Source organism: Pocillopora verrucosa, chromosome 14, assembly GCF_036669915.1.
Source record: "Pocillopora verrucosa isolate sample1 chromosome 14, ASM3666991v2, whole genome shotgun sequence".
In the NCBI taxonomy this organism is placed as follows: Eukaryota; Metazoa; Cnidaria; class Anthozoa; order Scleractinia; family Pocilloporidae; genus Pocillopora; species Pocillopora verrucosa.
The window spans coordinates 17,023,078-17,041,793 of NC_089325.1; the positions used below are offsets into that span (position 1 = coordinate 17,023,078).

At 39.0% G+C, this 18,716-nt stretch overlaps 2 protein-coding genes across 2 annotated transcripts; both read left to right on the forward strand.

The window, feature by feature from the left end:
• Positions 1-7,655: 7,655 nt before the first annotated feature.
• On the forward strand, positions 7,656-10,479 carry LOC131772746 (melatonin-related receptor-like). The gene is made up of 2 exons (XM_059088698.2): positions 7,656-8,739; positions 10,402-10,479. Exon 1 carries the CDS (start codon positions 7,656-7,658, stop codon positions 8,715-8,717), a length of 1,062 nt encoding a protein of 353 aa, XP_058944681.2. The 3' UTR covers positions 8,718-8,739; positions 10,402-10,479.
• A 3,387-nt stretch (positions 10,480-13,866) lies between these two features.
• On the forward strand, positions 13,867-18,074 carry LOC131772561 (plasminogen-like). Its single transcript, XM_059088501.2, has 4 exons — positions 13,867-13,964; positions 15,485-15,670; positions 16,643-16,816; positions 17,623-18,074. The coding sequence occupies exons 1-4, from the start codon at positions 13,910-13,912 to the stop codon at positions 18,072-18,074; spliced, it is 867 nt and encodes a 288-aa protein (XP_058944484.2). The 5' UTR covers positions 13,867-13,909.
• Positions 18,075-18,716: the final 642 nt, after the last annotated feature.

Genomic DNA, 18,716 nt, shown 5'->3' on the forward strand with positions numbered 1-18,716 from the left:
TTGGCTGCTTAGTAAATAAACAGAAACAAACAAATGTCGGCGAATCAAGAATCACCAGCTCATTCCCTTGGGTGCAAACCCGCCAAACTTGAATAACTTGATTGATCGTAGGACACAGACCTTTCAAGACTCAGACTAATACCCCACTCACACCAGCAAACTTAAATGGAACCGAGTTTAACCTAATAAAAATCAGAAACAAACCTCTGAATAACTGAATTTTCCAGAGAATTCAAGTAGCCTCTTACATGCTACATTTGAAGTACCATCAAAAATATAAAATAAGAACATTATCATAACTATTATCAATCAGCTACACGGCTCAGTGAAGTGCAGGAATGTTTACCACATCACGAATAACATGGCCTGAAGAGAAGAGGCGTGATTTTGGAGATCTTGTACCCAGTACTTCACAGGTAAACCTTTGTATCTAATCTCCTGAGAAATGGTCAGAAGGAGGGAGGGGGGAGGGTGGGGCTTCCCCGCCCCTCCCCTACCGTCCACTCTAAATCTGAAAGGTCATAAATCAAACATGGCTGGCGGGATAAACGATCATGAGTTTGTAACGCTAACTCTTCCTAACGAGACGCCTGCACTTCAGGCTGTAACTAACACCTGAAGTTCACATACCTGCATCAGGTTGAATAAGGGGAATGTTAATAATAGTGGCGCACGGGAACTGCTGTTCTATAACCCAACGCGGTCAAGTTGAATACACATAAGTCTCTCACTTTTAAGTGTGGGACTCACAAAAATACCCACGTGACTAAGTAAACATTTCGAATTAATATTTTATCTCCTTTTCATACAGATTGAAACTGCTTTTCTCTTTCTGAGCTTAACATATTATCGCACCTTCAGTAGAGATGTCCTGCATAATAACTGAAGTAACAACTTTTTAGAAGGGACTGCTTTTAACTCAGACATTCATTAGCCAATAAGACATAAGCTGCTTGTCAAAAATGGCGTTGAGATAGGTTCCTCAGTGACAATTTCTCGTTATCAGTCATGCTTGATACGAATGAATGTCTTAGGCCCGGTTCATAGGTAGAGAGAGGTAGAGTTATTATAGCGGACGAAAATACTCGAAGGCTCCTTATTTTGCAAAAGAATTCTCGCAGGTACAAAAGGAGGTTGCTCACAATGTAACAATATGTGCCGCAATCTGTGCAGAAAAAAGAAGGTTAATACTACAAATTATAGTTGTTAATGTGCTTCTTGTGTCTTGAGAAAATGCAGCAAAAGAATACCGATCCTGCGGTATCAGATGACGTTTTTGATTTATGAAAGGAAAGGGAAATTTTCAAAACCTATTACAGCTCTTTGGATTGGGAAAGGAAAGATGATATTGTTTACTTGTTCCTAAAATTTCACATAAGTAAGCATAAAGCAATACTCATAGCAGGGTGGAAAAAGTACCTCAACAGCGTGACTACACGTTAGGGAGTTTGAGCTTAAGGGGTTGATTTGAGGTTGATTTGCTCTCCTGAACTCATCACTAGCTCTACACTCAGATTTAAAAGGGCTTTGGTTACTGCGTATTCCTCTGTCGATTTACCAGTTTGACGATCAAGTGTCAGAGGAGTTTTTGCCATTGATCGTTCAAGGCAAACTTTCTTGCACCTCTCTTTGTCTGCTTCTCGTTCGCAAGATGCCTTCCGTTTACGATTGAGTCGCGACACCTAGGCTGTTGGCGTTTATTATCCAGGAGTTGAGGTATCGTAAATCGTTTTTGCAAGTGCCATAAGCACATTTCTATGTCGTAACCATTATGTTTAGGTATACACTTACTAGACAACTGCAATCGTACACGTTCATAGAGTTGAAATCGGTTTTAATTTTGGGAATCAAGGCTTCCTCACGTTCTACAGCGATTCGTGGGCACTAATTTCCTGTCAGACGTGGATTTATTTGAAAATCTACGCACTAAATACCCTGAAAATACCTGATCAGATACATCACTGTACGCAGAACTAATTCGATTATTCTATGCCGCAGCGCTTCCTGTAACTTTTTTCGCATCTGCTTCAAGTGCAGCGAAACGACAACTTGCTTGACAAATGATCAAATAAATGATAAAAGAAAGAGGTCAATTTTGAGTGAAGAAACGTTTTTTGAAAGTGGGCAGTTATTTAAGAAAAATTTCCCAAGCCGAGTTTGGATACACGTGCTGCGAGCTCGACTCAATGTCCGAACTTTCAGGGTTTGTGTACATCAAAAGTCACGTGACACTATACGTGAAATCTAAAGCCCAAAAGGTGAATTGATCGGAAGCATTATGATTAAGTACTTTGTTGTTCATGTCGAAAGTCCCGTGAAATTGTTTGGTTTAGTGTTGTAACAAAAAATTTTTTTAGTCTTCCATGGTCAGCCAGCCGGCATGCCCATTCATATATGCCAGTGGTGAAGAAACAAGTTCACTCAGAGAGGAGACTGGAAAGAAGAGAGAGAAAAATACTAAAAGAGTGAAGACAGTCTGCAAAAGAGCAGAGTCAGAATTCTGTAGTTAGAGAAGAATTATTTAGTGTCAATCAAATTGTGATCAACCAGAGTTACACAGAATGAAATAAGCTCGGATGTTAGTAGAACTGTGTACCGACTGGGGAACCGAGTAATTTATTGAGTAAAAAGAGAAAAAGACATTATTCTCTTCATCCGGTGGAAGTTCCAAGTTACTGAAACTAATTGAGGTTTTAAAACCTCGATTTGTTTATTTTACGAAGTAGGACATCTTTCAAATGATCGACATTATACTTAATAAGAAACAATTCCATTAAAAACGCTTGAGCCAGTAAGAGTTCTGGGTTATTGACTGAATGATTGAGGTTTTAAAACCCCATTGTAGATATTTGACTCAGTATGACATCTTTCAAGTGACCGACATTTTTATTTTACACTCAGTCATAAGAAACAATTCCATTAAAAACGCTTGAGCAAGTGGGGATTCTGGGTTAACGACTGAATGATTGGGGATTTAAAACCCCAATGTAGATATTTGACTTAGTAAGACGTCTCTCAAGTGACCAATACTTCTATTTTACGCTCAGTCATAGGAAACAATTCCACCGGAACTCGGATATGACATTGATCCGATGGACAATCTTTAATTAGACGCCTCGATAACATTTTTGGAAACTTTTAGCGAGATATGAAATTAAGCCTGCTATTTAACCTTCGCGTGACCTACAAGTTTTCTCATGGGAAAGAAATAAAGCCAAATTAATCCTCGGACTGGAAAATGTCTTGAATGCGTTATCCATGCCTTAACTGACATTTTACCTATGCCCCGCGGCTCACAACTCACAGACACCTGCAGTACTTTACCCAGTGGGCGAGTAAAAACCCTTTCATGTTTGTTCATTTGGCTTAGTAGGTTATCTTGTAAATGATCTCTTTTATTCGAAGTAATTGGCTTGTTTGTGAATTTTTTTAGAAGGGTATAAAATTGAATGAATATATTTGTCTTGAAATCCCGGCTGAGACGGTTCTGGCGACTCAGGTCATTTTTTCAAACGCAGCTTCACAACACAGTTCGAGATATTTGTTGGATTATGAAGACCCAAACTGTTTCAATCGCTCTTGCTGCTCTTATTCTTAATTTACTATTGATTTCTGAGACTGATTGCTTCTCTGGACCAATACCAAAAAAGAGAGAGGTTGAAGCAAAGGTATCATTTTTTTCGTTAACATTTTACATATGGTATGGGACCCAAACAATTATCAGAATTTAGACAGTTGTTCTGTTGTTATGTAGTTCTTTTTGCAATTAAATATTGTTTCTAACTGTTTTTATTTAGCAAGACTTTGCTTAAGGTGTTTTGTTCAACGTGGAAGTCGACTTTATCCACGGCATGCGTGTTTTCCAAAGTTCAGAGAGAATAGTTCTGAGGGACCTCGAGCAAATCACAACAGTAACACCAATGAGGACGTAGTAAAACAAAACGTCTAATAAGCAGAAAAACGTTTAGCGAGAGCGTTTTAAAACTCTGTACATCGTCTAAGCCGTCCTCTGCAAAACAACAACATGAAAGGGTACTAAAATATGCGCGGTCTCAGAACGAAAATCCTGACGGCAAATTATTTAAGTTTCCATTTGAAACTCAACGCTGCTTACATACGTTAAGCTGACAGTTCAGTGAACTTGAGGTGCGGCGCCGTAAGAGACGGTAAACACATCCGGCCATCCGCAAAATTCTAACTAAAAATTTCCATTCATTTTTTAACTGACGTCTTCCTCGCCGTTCTCGTCCAGGCTCTTTAAGGCCCCTAACAACAGAATTCAACCAAATTATAAAATTTACCCACTAATTTTTGTAACAAAGTCTTCTGAGGATGTTGTTATAGATATACGATTCCGTTTACATGAGTAAAAGGGGAGTTTCTTTTTAAATCATTTTGCCTCACATCTTTTCTCGCTGCTTTGATCGTTGCAATCTCAGTTATTCTTCATTTCCTCAAAGTATCCAAGATTTTGATTTTATTTGTATGAAACTGAACGGTATTTCGATACCTGAAACCACGAAGTTTTTGAAGTAGTCGAATTAGAAAGCGACCCTCTGTAAGTAGTGTGCAGCGTCTAAGCTGAGATTCGTGGATTTAAGTGTTAAAAATAGTCCACTGTTGGCTGAAATACATTTTATTACACTTGATATTTACAGTTTGACAGAAGGATAAGAAGGGCAGAAGCCCAGAAGGAAGCGAGAAGCTTCGGACGCGAGGGAATGGACGAGAGGTTCTCTGACAAATGGATAGCACAGCAAAAGTAGCCATGTTTATTGGAGGGGAGATCATAATGATGTCGCCGAAACTAGATTATAGAAAAGAGCTCTGTAAATCAAAAGATTTAAGGAAAAAAAAAGGAACAGAAGGGATAAATAAAAGGAGTAAAAAAAACAAAGTTCTGTTTCTTGAATGATTTTGGAAATGAAGGAAACCAAAGGACTTAAGTACTGAAAGTTTCAGCCACACATATTTCGGTGGTTTCGCTCGCTGCAGTTTTTCTTGATCAACCAGTGAGACTCGACACTATACTATAAAATTTACGAAAGCCGAGGAGGGACTCCCGAATTTTGACTACCGACTTTCGACTTTCGACTTCCGACTTCCGACTTCCGACTTCCGACTTCCCGACTTCCCGACTTCCGACTTCCGACTTCCGACTTCCGACTTCCGACTTCCCGACTTTCGTCGAATTAGAATGCCCGAATACTACTCGCAAGTTCCTATATTGGTTGGAGGAAGTTATCATGAACATAGAATTTAATATATTTTCTCTGAAGCTTAGTGTTCGAAAATTTTAAATGCGTGGGTGAAACCAAATAAAATGTATGGCTGAAATTTGGAACAATCAACAATTCGACCCCGTTATTCAACAAAGAGGTTTCGCGTCAGCTGGTTGACTTTTTGTGGGTCTCAGTGTAAAAAGCTTCGCGCGAACTTAATCCTTGAGTGGTCTTCAATAAAATACAACAATTCGGAGCTCAAACTACGATACAATTTTATCAACCCTCTACGGACCTACAAAAAAGCAACCGAAGAAATTCTTGAGACCTTGACGATAATTTCGACAGAATACAAAACAAATGATGGGGTTCATAGCACAATTTGAGTGTGCCAGGAAAAAAGCAAAACCTATGAAGTATTGGAAACCGCAAGATGATAATATATCTGAGGAATAGAGGGTTAGAAACCACCAGATACTGTACGGCAGCCAGCACATTATAAACCCTGACACAATAGCAGAGGACATCTTAAGAACATTTCTCTCTGCTTTTAAACGTTTTGCTGTCGTGTTGACTGATTGTTCGCCGGGAATCTTCTGGGATTTGATTTTTAAAGCAATACCAAAGTAAAGTAGGCCAATCAAAACCAAAGGGGCGCACAGGAATACCACGATTATTGCCACAGCATAGTTTTCGTAGGACAAAGACTTTCCTAATGTGTCATTCCACTGTCGGACACACACCAGCTCTCCTTGGTACTTGATAACTTTCCGAGCGAACAGTTCTGGGACCCAGACAGCGAAAGCGTTGATCCAGGTGGCGAGAATAACGAACCGACACCGCTTTGAACTGATGAGTGGTGAACTGAGAGGAAATACCACAGCTCCAAATCGATCCACAGCTATCAGACCAAGGCTCTGAATTGACACAGCAGGGGAAGTTTTCCTTGAAAAGTAGTTCAACTTACACAGGGCTTGACCGAGAGGACCGCTGACCAGCCAAGAGCCGCTATACAAGGTAATCAATTTCTCTGGAAGCAGGAAAATCGGATACAGTAGATCGGACATAACCATATTTACAATTAAAACGTTGATTGGCTTTCTGAGGGTTTTCGTCAATTCTCTCAGCTGCGGGATTGAAGCAGCTCGACATGATCTGTATTCCATTCACTGTCTTGGTAACGTTAGTCGACATTCTCCGCCAGACGCCAGAACTCAGTGTGAGATCAGTTTCTTCTTTAGCCAGCAGTTCTTTGTCTGACTCTGAAGCCTCTCTATACTCTATTTAAAGAAAAAAAAGCTCATTTTTTACATATATATATTAGAAATGTTTGATAAAGCTTCTCCAGAAATTATTTCATTTCTAGTTTTAATTCGCAGTCTGTACCGAAACTTCCTGAAAGCTGATTTATTACACTTGAAAGTTAGCGGGAATGGAATAGCCAAGAATGGTCTAAAACTGGTATTGTAATTCGTTTTGTTATCAAAATGAAAAAAAAGCGATACGATCGGTTACAAAAAACAATATTAGAGAACTATACATGCAAACGAATCCTTGAGGTCAGAACGGTTTTTAAAAGCGTTTAGGTGAAAACTTTCCTCAGAATCTCATTCGAAGTATCATATACTTTATTCATTGCCCAAAGCTTAGTGGCTGCAAAAGAGTGCTCCTACCTTGACGCAGAAATCTCTTACACATGTTTTTGTTATTTAAAAAGTTACATCAGTCTGTCAGTTGGCGTGTAAACAATAAACAATCATCTTCTCGACGTCCAAATAAAATCAAATGATTTTTTTCTCTTGCAAAATAATCTTAATTAATGTTCTAAGTTAAAGCTACTGCTGGCTACAAAAACGAAAGTGCAATTTTCTAGAGAGCGTCGAAAGTATTCGGTTTAATATTACAATGTTTTGCTCCATCGCTCTCTATGAATGGTCTAGAAAACTTGCGCTACCGTCTTAATGGACAGGGACGAGCTAAAAACAATCTACATTTGATCACCTGTCTTACTTTGAAGGATCAATGGTACCTGCCAATAAATGCCTTGGTTCTGTTTGGTTTTGATGCCTTTATAAAGATTAATTTAATTGAGAACGTGACACATGTAAATAGCAAAACTCAACTCTTACGCTTGGCAGGATGTTAATCATGTTGAATATCATCGGTGAGTCAAACACTCCTCCAGCTGTCCGAGAAGCTTGAAATTTATGGTTAATATAAGGCCTTCCTTTTTTTGATTTACAGCTACAATCAACACCTTTCGTTTTGGGGAACCAATTGAACGAAGGTTTCCTCAGAAATTAGTGGGAGCCAACATACTTTCATTTGACACAAGCCCATTAGAAACCAGCTTAGGATAAGCATTCGTCTCATCAACTGAAATAATAGACGAAAAGCAAAAGTTGCGGCAACAACGATAACGCTCCAAATAAAATGGTCGATCTATCATCACGCAGTGTAGCTTTGACCATCGTGGAGTCCGGCTTTATGATTGCACTGAATATTCTGTCTCTAGGAGGCAACATCATGGTATGTATAGCCGTGTACAGGAACACAAGACTCCGCACTACCACTAATATTTACATCATCGCGTTGGCTATCAGCGATCTTTTGAGCGCCATTTTCGTCATGCCGTTTGCAGCGGGAGTGCTCATTTCAGGAAGATGGCCCTTTGGTAAAGAATTTTGTCAGATAAACGCCTTTTTCAGCCTATTTGTTGTGTACGTTTCACCTGTGACGATGGGTTTGACAGCAGTTAACAGATACATAAGAATATGCAAGTCAGACATGGAGTGTAAACGGTTCTTCTCCCCAATAAGATCCCGCCTCGTGCTGGCCTTTACATGGGGCTTAATTGCTTGTTACATCCTGGTTTCCCGCTTGGCTGGTCTACAAGGCTTTCAATTTGTGCCAGAGTATGCCTCGTGCTTGAACCAACATCTGGCTGCATCTAGCAAAATTGTTCATTATTTCGTGGTTATTGGCTTGTTTTTCCTTCTTCCCCTGGCGGTGACTATTTTCAGCTACAGAAAAGTCTCCAGAAAGATCAATGAACACAACACCAATTTTGCAATGACCCATCAAAGTCAAAAACGGAATGCCGATTTCAGCGCACATGAAATCCGAATAAGCAAGTCATTATTCGTCGTAGTATTTGCCTTCATGTTATGCTGGGTTCCTGCTTGGTTGATTACCATCCTGGTACGCTTTGTAGGAAAAGTACCTCGCAATGTTCAACTTTTGTGCGCTTTCTTCTTGAATTTGTCCAACACTATTAATCCTTTCATTTACGCCGGAATGAATCCGTTGTTTAGGTTAGAGTTCACAAGAATACTCCACTGTGCATACTACAATAAAATTCGCAATGAATCGGGCTCGAACACTGATGATAATCAACAGGGATCGAGTCAAAAAACCGTCGCCCTTGCTCAAGCACCACACAGCACCACACCTTGTAAATTACTGGGCGCCAGTTCAACAATCGACGAAAATTAAAATCAAAACGAAACATCGTTAGGTAAGGAAATTGATTTTACAGAACGGAGTATCAAAGGCGTGAAAAGTATACAAAATAAAATAAGCATGCAGATTAGTAAAAAGTAGTGAGCTAGGGAGATAAATCGCGACTAATTTTGATCGTGTTGGACAGGACAGAGTTTTTTCTGCAATAAAGGGGAATCTTTCGATGGAGACCGTTTCTTGAAACTACGTGGATTTCATCAGTACACTTTGAAAAAATGTACGAAAATTTAAAAGAATTTGACTTTTTCGGATTTGCGAGAACATTTTTGGCGGATAGCAATTTCTGTTATTGAATGTATCCGGCAGACAATGTGTCCTATGCGTCAATTGAAAGCGGTGTGCTTATTTATTAGTCTATTCAACTGAAAGTCCTTTTAAGTTCATGATATATTCATCAGGGACGTATCCACAATTTTTTTCCCACCTGCGTGACTTTTATAACATGATTCTTGCAAAGGTTGAAACAAAAATTGGACTTTCTTTACGACATACTCTTGAGTTCTTAAGTAACAAAGAAGCAGGAAGAATAAATCTCGTAACGTTGAAGCACTCGGTTAACACGCTTCCAGATCTCTGAAAATGGTTACGACAAGTCAAAAGCTGGACACCCCCTTTTTCATGATGCATCGTTAAAAAGGTTGATAGGTTTTCTCAGGCTTAGTATCTTGTAGACAGTAATTGCAATGAAGATTTTTCCAGTAAATGAAACAAAAAATCGCAGAAAACAAGCAAAGTGCAAGCGATTCTTTCTGCAATGAGATTGAAACAAGATTTTTAGATATATGAAAATTCACATATTTGCACTGCGGTGGAAAGATGAAATTAGAAGATCCTCGCAGCTAAGAACACTACTGAAACTAGTAGTTGTAAGTAGGACCTGAAAAAAAATTTCTATATATGGAAAATGATTTTCACCAAACGTTATTACGCTAAATTTCCTTTGGCTGGAAACAAAAAATTTTTCCGTGCATTGAGAATTATTCGAATTAATAAAACAACTATTTCATTTTGCGCTTTTTGAAAACGAGATTGGGTTCCGCTAACATTATCTCTTTTGGGATGCGAACAGTTTTCTAAGAGTGAGGCTCAAGGAAAGCTGTGAGCTTTGAATGCCATGCGATAATTATACCTAGCGAATCAGTTACAGGTTCGTAAGTTCGTTAGCGGTAAATTCTTTGTGTGCATTCCATCGTTCCGGCATTGTAACAGTCATGCGCCGGATTCGACTAGACCCCTAGATTTAAAAAAAACTACCCAGAATGATATTTACCACACAAGATAATCGTTGAGAAAAAGTTCAAACAACGGTTTGGGTAAGGCTTCTCTTTTGATAAGTTTAAATATGTACATTATCATAGGTAAGTGAGTTTGGAAGGGAAGACGAGAATACTCGATATTTATTTATTACTTTCAGTACGAGTAGAGGGAGTTGTCACGTCTCTCTGTTACTAATGATTACCAAAGGCCACTTTTGGTAACTAATCAGTTTTTTACCAGAACTAGTTCTTATTTTGATATATCATGTCTTAAAAAGACATCAAGCTGACATTTTACACAGTTTCTTTTTGTTAATCAATAATTCAAACATATATTTTTGTTTTTCAATTAACGCATTTCTTTTGTGAGATCTTAATTTACCTTGCTGAATTTTCCTTAGTCTGAAACGAAAAAATCAGAAAGAAAGAAATCTTTGGGGTTGGTCTGAATAGTCTAAGGGCTCAAACTGCGGTGCAACTTCGTTAGTCCCAAGGTCAACAGAAGAGCGACTGATGAGATTCTTGAGACCTTGACGATAATTGTCACCGAAACAAACAAATCCTAAGGGTAATCACACAGTTCGATATCGTCAGAAATAGGGCAACAGACTAGAAGTAAAAGAAGCCACAAGATGATGCTATTGTTCGGTCTGAGTTGAAGAGCATGAACCATGCAACACTAAGAGGCAGCCAGCATACTGCGAGCCCCAACACGATGGCAACGGACAGTTTAAGAACTTTCCGCTCTCTCGTCAAACGCTGCCATGTTTCGTTGACAGATAACTCTCCTTGAACCTTCTGAGATTTGATTTTTGAAGCGATAGAAAAGTAAAGTAGAGCAACCAAACCCAAAGGGACATGATAGACTATAACGTTGCCATAGAGTAGTTTCTGAACGACGAGAACTCTCCAAATGCGTCATTCCAAATGCGTCGGCCTCACTAGATACTCGTTATGAGGAAGTTATGACGATGACTTAAGTAAGGAGAATAGAGCGCCGACACTTCTTTAAACTGATCAATAGGGAACGAAGAAGAAATTCAACTGCTATCAGAACCAGGCTCTAAGCTGACACAGAAGAGGACATGTTCGATGGATAGATACTCAGCTTACAAAATAACACGTGACCAAGCGGACCGCATATCAGCCAGGTGCGAGTGTAAAGTCAAACTAAAATACGAGGAAACAGGAAAATCGGAACAAACATATCGGATATGGCCATATTAACCATCAACAAATTAATTGGCTTTTTCAGAGTTTTCGTCTCGAAGACAATTATTTCAATGAAGGTGTTTCTAGCCAAAGAAACAGAAAATAGAAGGAAGCAAGCAAGGGTTTTATCAGGTATATTTGCTGCTGGATTGTAACAGCTCGACATGGATTGAGTTTCATTTATCGCTGCAGTCGTTTTAACCAAAATTCTCGAGACTGAGAGAGCAGTTCTTATTCGGCCAGTTCTGTGGAAGCCGACTAAACTCCATTTAAAATAAACACTTAACAACTGGTTCATACGTCAGCGTATGTTCATCGAGGACCAAAACATATGTAAGCACACGGGAAGTTTTTGAGAGCGTAAAAGATGCGTGAGAGTTGCTGGAGGCGCAGCCGAGACCAACTCGAGCTTCTTGAGTGCTCTTCAGACTTTTCAAAGCGACGTTATAGGGAAATCTTTGGGTTTTTATGAAATGAAAGAAAAATTCATCGGTCATGCCACACGTGCCGTGAGGCGGAACCCGAATACTGGAATCTGCTCGAAGTTTAGAAGACGGCAGTAAGAGATCTTACAGGCGGCAGTAGACCGGGCCGCCAGTTGCCGCCTCTAATTGAAACCTCTGAGTTTCATACAGTTCGTTCGAGTGGAATGATGTAGCATGATACAAGAGGTGTTATGATTTTAGATTATTTTGTTTAAAAGGAAATATGAATTGGAACATGATAAAAACCATTTTAAAATATTGTGAGTTGATATAAAAGGGAGACACGCTTTCCTTTCCCTTTTAACGCTTGTAACAGTCGCTCAGCACGGTTTTTTAATTAAATTTGGTGAGAAATCTCCACAAAATTTATGCACAGTGTTATACTTCTTTCATCGGACAAAACCGAGTAACAGAAAAAGAGTCCTCACCTGATGGAAAAACTTTCTCACCTCACAATTATTACCCATCTATTATTTCAGGAGAGTTGCATTTATTGTGTAAAACAATGAAAAATCAGTAGTTTGGGGAAAACCATATTTTTCAATACGGATTACCGAAATAAAACCGTTTTTTATACGTCTGTATGCGTGAGGGTTTTTTTGGTTTGCTTTGCGAGTCATTTATTTTGTTGAATTTTTGTCTCCCACCGAGCCTCAGTTGCGCAAGTAATAAGTTGTGAGCATATTGTGGCCTCTCTACGACTAAAAAGAAAGAAAAATGTAGGATATATTCATGATGTACTGTAAAATATTCAATCTTTTAAACCAGCGGCACTCTAGAAGTCATAACGACGTGAGAGGTTTCTTGACCTCCGCCCTCGATAACACTTGACAGTGATATGAGCCGTGGTGAAATCAATGTTAGAGAATTATATCTCTATGAAAAAACAGAGAGAGAGAGAGAGATGCGGATCTTTTTCCTTTAAGCTAACACCAGTTATGTAACTATGCTGGGCAGTTGTTCGGCATAGTTCCTAAATTTAGGTAAATGAAAACTACCAACCTAATCTATGCAAAGTATCGTTGTTCATTTATTTACCCAAAACCGTGTGGCTGCAGATAAGTACTCCTATCTTATTCTCAATTAAATATTCTTTGTCCAAATGCTCTCGATTGAATTCGACATAATCGATTTTTAACCTTAATTTCAGCGCAACTGGTCTTATAAACTTAGAAATATAGGGTTAGGGTAACAAAACACTAACTGTGCGGTCAGGCAAATACGCCAAACTTTTCACGAAACAAGATATGATCCCTTCTACACTTCTCAACAGCGAATAGGCCAGTCCTTACCAATCTATCCATGGTATCAAATCCAAAAAAACAAACGAACAAAAACGCTAGTTTAAAGCCCTCGACACTTTCAGAATGGAAAATTGTACATTGAGCTTTCAGAGAGGTTTCGAAGTTATTTCTCGATCTTTTGGGTCAAGGCACGATATGAAAGTAAGAGCGCTTATTTCTTTAGAACAAACAAACATTTCATTCAAACAAGAATTAGGTTCAAATTAAAATCAAACACAGGTGAGAACTACTTTTTATTGAGTTCAAATGGGAAAAACTAACAATGGCGTCTTTCATGATATTTTCGTTGCGTACTCTGCTCTGCATTTCAAGCTGCGTCTTAATGCAAATCTAGGCCTGTTTTCAATTTTCAAGAAAAAATCACAAGAGTCTTTTCATTGATTATTACCTTTGCTATATGCACGCTCTTGGTGGGTTGAGTAAAACAAAAATTCATTAACATTACACGAACAGAGCTTAAATAGGTAGACCTGTCATAAAAAGAGCTGTAAATTTAAAAGGAAATAGGGCGTATTTCTCATTAGCATCTCTTAAAAAGTCAAAATACCGCCAGGAAGGAAAAAAGGACCAAAACTGTTCGGCTTAATGAAAAATTGCCACATCATATTTAGCTGTAATTGTTAACATGGTCTGTAAATTAAAAATCTTTTATATTTACTAGGCTAATTTGATGGAAATTATCTCAGACTAATCAATGTTTTTGGAGTGGTAACTGTTTAGCACAATATGCGCTCCTGAAATTACTTTTCTATCATTTACATGGTTCAGCTTGCAGCTGCTAAGTTAATTGTTGACTCAGTATATTAAAGTTTCAATCTCAAAGAGAAAATTGGTAGATTTCCTTCATTGAAACGGGAAGCCACAAAGTTTTACCGACTGTGATCACTTCATCAACATTCGTCCTTGTCATGAAACAAGTTTTTCCCCTGTTTCTTTGTCTCTTCTTTTGCAAAATCTCCGATGGTAAGTTATATCTTTTTGTTTTTTGTTTTATTCATGTTCTGGACCATGACATAAATTTCTTATAGGGTGAATAATATCACACGGTAAAGTTGAGTTCACGCGCAGATGGTCCAACAGGACAGGATTAATTCTCAACAATCGTATCACCATTTTCTGGATATTTCTGGGACAGAGACTTTATTTCCAAACTATCGGAACTTCAAAATGATTTAACCCGCCAAGGAGTTTTGCTGTTTGCACTCGTAACTAAGTCATTCAGTTTATCCAAACATACGGGGTCTCAATCACTTTCACAGCCATAAGCGGCTGCCGATGATAAAAAAGGCGGACTTTGACCAAAAAGGGGCTGTAAGGCAAATACCAAATACGGGTGTCTGCTTGCAGGCTAAACAGACGGTGTTAAGAGGTCCCGGAGGCGGCGGCGGTGGGCCGTGAATAACTGTTTTTTCATGAAACCCTTGGACGTTAAAAGGAACTGAAAAACGTAGCTACTTATGGCTCAGGAGGTCAGATCGAACCAAATTCTCGTGATGAACCTGAACGTGATTTTACAGTAAACCTATGAAAGATATGTCAAGATTGTATTACGAAAAAGCAGAAACAAACAAAACAAAACAAAACTTCTCTGAGGAAAATGAGAGGTTTTTAATAAAAGTGATATTGAGGTGGATTATTGAATGTTTAGTTCGAGGACATGTTGCAGAACTGTTTTGCTTCATGTCACAAAAAATTCAGTTGCCGACTAAATCAAGGCGATCGACAAAAGCGTGGACTTAAGTTGAATGCTTTCGATCTAACTTTTTTATTCACTACAATCTTGGAAAAAATTAATACTCTCTGAAACAATTATCAACTAATTTTCTGGATATATCATACAAGGAGTGCATCTCAATTAAAGCTATTTAAGTCAAACGCTAGAAAGAAACTTAAAATGGGCCCGACCTACTAAATTTCGGAGGGAATCGGATCGCAGCGTACGATAGATATTGATCAAGGTATATTCAATGCAGGTAGACGAGTTACTCAGTTTGCTGTGTTGGAGGAAAAAGCTATACTTTTTTTAAAAAAAACACAGCTAAATAGACGGGTATGCTAGGAAATTTTATGCACAGATTAAAACACTTCTGTATAATTTCAACAAACTAAAAGTCGTGAAACCAGTGGGATCTTACAGGCAACCCATCGGCACTATTCACAAATACAGGCTAATTTGTCTTTTATTTTTAATTTTAAACGAATGGTTCATTAAAAAAGATGACAAACAGAGCCTAGATTAAAGATCAGACATCTGCAGATGGAAACTTTTTTATATCGCCCAGTCAGCTTCCCAAACAGAGCATTTCAGTCCCTTTAAGCAGCAAGAGTATGACTGTATTTGATTCACTGTTGTCAGGCACAGGAAGCGAAACCGTTTATGCTTGGCCCAAGTTTTTATATTCTAAGAAATTTTGGACGTGGGTCAACTTACCTTTTATGCACAGAGGACAACCTTTTTAACGTTTCACCGTTTGAAATTCCAGGACACACCTCGTGTGGTAAAAGATTTTCTGACACAACGAGCCTATTTCGTCGCATTGTGGGAGGTACCCAGAGTGCACAGGGCGCATGGCCATGGCAAGTTGCTCTGCTCTTCAATCAGACACAGTTCTGTGGAGGCTCCCTTATCTCTCCTCACTGGGTTGTATCGGCTACCCATTGTTTCCACGGTAAGTAAACTCTTTCACATAAGGAGCGGTTAATGTCCAGAATGGCTCAAGTTTCATACTTTTTCTGATTGGACAGTCTACAGACAAATAGTAAAACAAGAGGCAATTTTTCTCATAGTACAATTTCCAATTAAAAGTCTAAAATAATCCGTCACCGCATTGGTTTTGCTATACTTTGCTATGTGATTGGTCCAGAAAACCTCGCGCCGTTCTTTCAGCCAATCAGCTGCCAAACTAAAACCAATCACAACCTGGTGACTCGTGTTTTCCCGCGCTTTATACAGTTTGCTCATTTTTACTTTTCGTTCTCATTGGCTCTTTGGGTTATTTTCCTCTCCTCTGATTGGCCGTTGTGATTGCTTTGGTTTTACGACACTCAATCGAAGAGTGTTCTAACAGCCATTTCGGAATTTACGTTCTTGGAGACACCGAAAACTTACAAATTCATATTTTCTTAGAAGTCTTAAGCCATTAAAATAAATTTATCAACAATGTAAACTTTTTGGTATAAAAAAGCTCTCGAAAGGAGGAATTAAAAGTACTTTTTTTGCGAAAAGGTGAGTATATCTTGTATTCATCAGAAGAAGTCAGAGTTACAGGGCGCACACACAGGATTGTGTGAATCTTCTGTTGTCAGAAGCGCTCAGTTTCTTCTCATTCCAAGCTGTGATGTCTAGACTACGAATAGGACCTCATTTTAGGCGAAGTCCGTCACGCAAGAAAAAAAAATTCAGCTAAAAAGAAACAATGTTAGCACGCCGCGCGGAACAACGGAAGTGAGGCTTTTCTTGCGCCTCACTTAAGAGTTCCGTACTGCGCGCTAACAACATATTTTTTTCACTTATTTTCTTTCTTAACTCGTGCGAGGAATTTTGCCGAAAAGCAGGGGACTACTCATGGTGTTTGTGATGTCGTACTTGTATTTGTTTTACCATTTTTCCGATTTTATTTTCATAAACTTGTTTTCATTAGATTCATATACATCTACAAAGCCATCAGACTGGAAAGCGGTCCTCGGCGAACATCATTTGGTTGACAAAGAAGTATTTGAGCAGAGCAGAGAAATCGAATCAATTTACCTTCATCCAAAGTACAAGTCAATGTTCCTTGAAGGGATTTACGATACACCACCTGATTATGATGTGGGTAAGTCACATGACACTTAAGGCTCTCATACTCTGTTAACAACCGGAATTAAGGAACCGGTCATTATTTATCCGGGGGAGGGATCAGAGAATTTTGCTTGTATCATAGTAAAATTTAGCTGATCCCCCCTAAGACTCCGTTGTATTCTAATGACTCTAATGACCCCCGCCCTTCATTGACAGTCAATTTTCTATAGTTCTCTCTTTATTCTCTGTCAGGGATGACTGTTTTCCCCTCTGTTCCCTGTGGAAACTATGCGATCCCCCCAAAGTCTTCCGGAGCACCCCCCGGAGTACATATCATTCCCTTTCTCCTTTTCAACAATTGTCTATTCTCAAGAGCGCTTAAAGGACCACAGGTGGCCCAAAACGTTTCTGATGATGACATGTTAAGTTGAAACATATATCTTCATATAGTGTTCTGTTAGCGACTGACTGATTCCCTCCTCCCTTCTTACGAACACCATGTGGTCCCCCTAATAATGAATGGTCCTTCAGTTTACTTTTTCTGTTCTTGCGTGTATTTGCATGTTTGTAATTTCTGTATTATTTCCTTATCTCTGTATTATTTCCAGTACGATTAAGTTAAGTTGAAAATAAACCCACCACGATTACTATCTGCAATCTGCAGGACAAAGAAATATTCTGGACGATAAACATGAGAAAATAAATAAAGTATTTAAGAGTGTAATGGTCTCCTCGTTCGGAATTATGCTTACGGATTTTTGTTATATTCAAAATCAACAAAAAAAACAGCTAAGTTGTTTTTCTTTTATAACTGTTGTTCGTTTATTTTCATATGGACAGCCCTACTTCGTCTATCAGAGCCTGCAATCTATGATCAGTACGTTTCTCCAATTTGTCTCCTTCGCCCATCGATGAAATTCCCTTGGCGAAAGGAATGCTATGTGACTGGTTGGGGCCACACCCAATGGAACAGCGCCCAACCTGATATTCTGCGCGAAGCCAAGGTTCGCCTGGTTCCACCGCAAATTTGCAATAGTGTCAAATCTTACAACGGAACCGTCCATAACAGGGCTCTATGCGCTGGATTCGAGAAAGGAGGCGTCGATGCTTGTCAATACGACAGTGGAGGTCCTCTGGCTTGCAAGCACCGCGGGCGCTTTTATCTCACAGGGATAGTTTCCTGGGGGCACGAATGTGCGCGACCGCACAAATATGGTGTGTACGCTAATATGTTCAAAGTCACCAAGTGGGTGGAGGAAGTGATGGGTACATATGGCTTCGTAGAGATCTAGATCGTCTCGTGATTTTATGACCAAAATTACTCAGGCGATGATGAAAACTTCTTCAAATACTTGTCAATCAGATGTGGCACGAATGACTGTAACTTTGTTGAGCTATTTATACTAGCATAGTATTGTTTAAACTCAGTTGTCATTTCGATTTGTTTTATAAATTTTATGTATCATTGCGCATAAAAGGAAAATTTGGGAAGAATGACCTGTTGTTACCTTATCACAAGAAGAGAGGTTCGTCGACGCCGATCAATCGACTTCGCACAGATTAAATTATTTCCTTTGCGTAAGAAATTCCTATTAATTATTGATTAAGTTTTATGGATTTTCGTTAATGACATTTGCTAAAGGTGGCTAAATCAAATAAAAAAACCCTTGCATTGCTGTTACCACCAATCGTTATTCTACATTCCGCTCCATATTCCATCATGTTTGTTTGACCCGCGTCCGCGAAACGATCCCGTAAGCACTTACGCGGCAACTTTCGTTCCCAGGGTATCAGACTCTTTGCCTAGTGGGTATTTGTGTTCAACGAATCCACGGGTTACGGTGGACGTAAGCACATTTTTGTCGACCTAAGCATTCTCAATATTTTGGTCAGTTACCGGGGCTTGTTTTTTCTGAAGAAATGATTGTTGATGC

Bases quoted from the DNA above. Each gene is read 5' to 3' on its own strand.
- LOC131772746 (XM_059088698.2), top strand. From the start codon at position 7,656: ATGGTCGATCTATCATCACGCAGTGTAGCTTTGACCATCGTGGAGTCC.
- LOC131772561 (XM_059088501.2), top strand. From the start codon at position 13,910: ATGAAACAAGTTTTTCCCCTGTTTCTTTGTCTCTTCTTTTGCAAAATC. The intron at 15,671-16,642 runs GTAAGTAAACTC...TGTTTTCATTAG, and splicing joins GGCTACCCATTGTTTCCACG to ATTCATATACATCTACAAAG. The intron at 16,817-17,622 runs GTAAGTCACATG...TCATATGGACAG, and splicing joins ACCACCTGATTATGATGTGG to CCCTACTTCGTCTATCAGAG.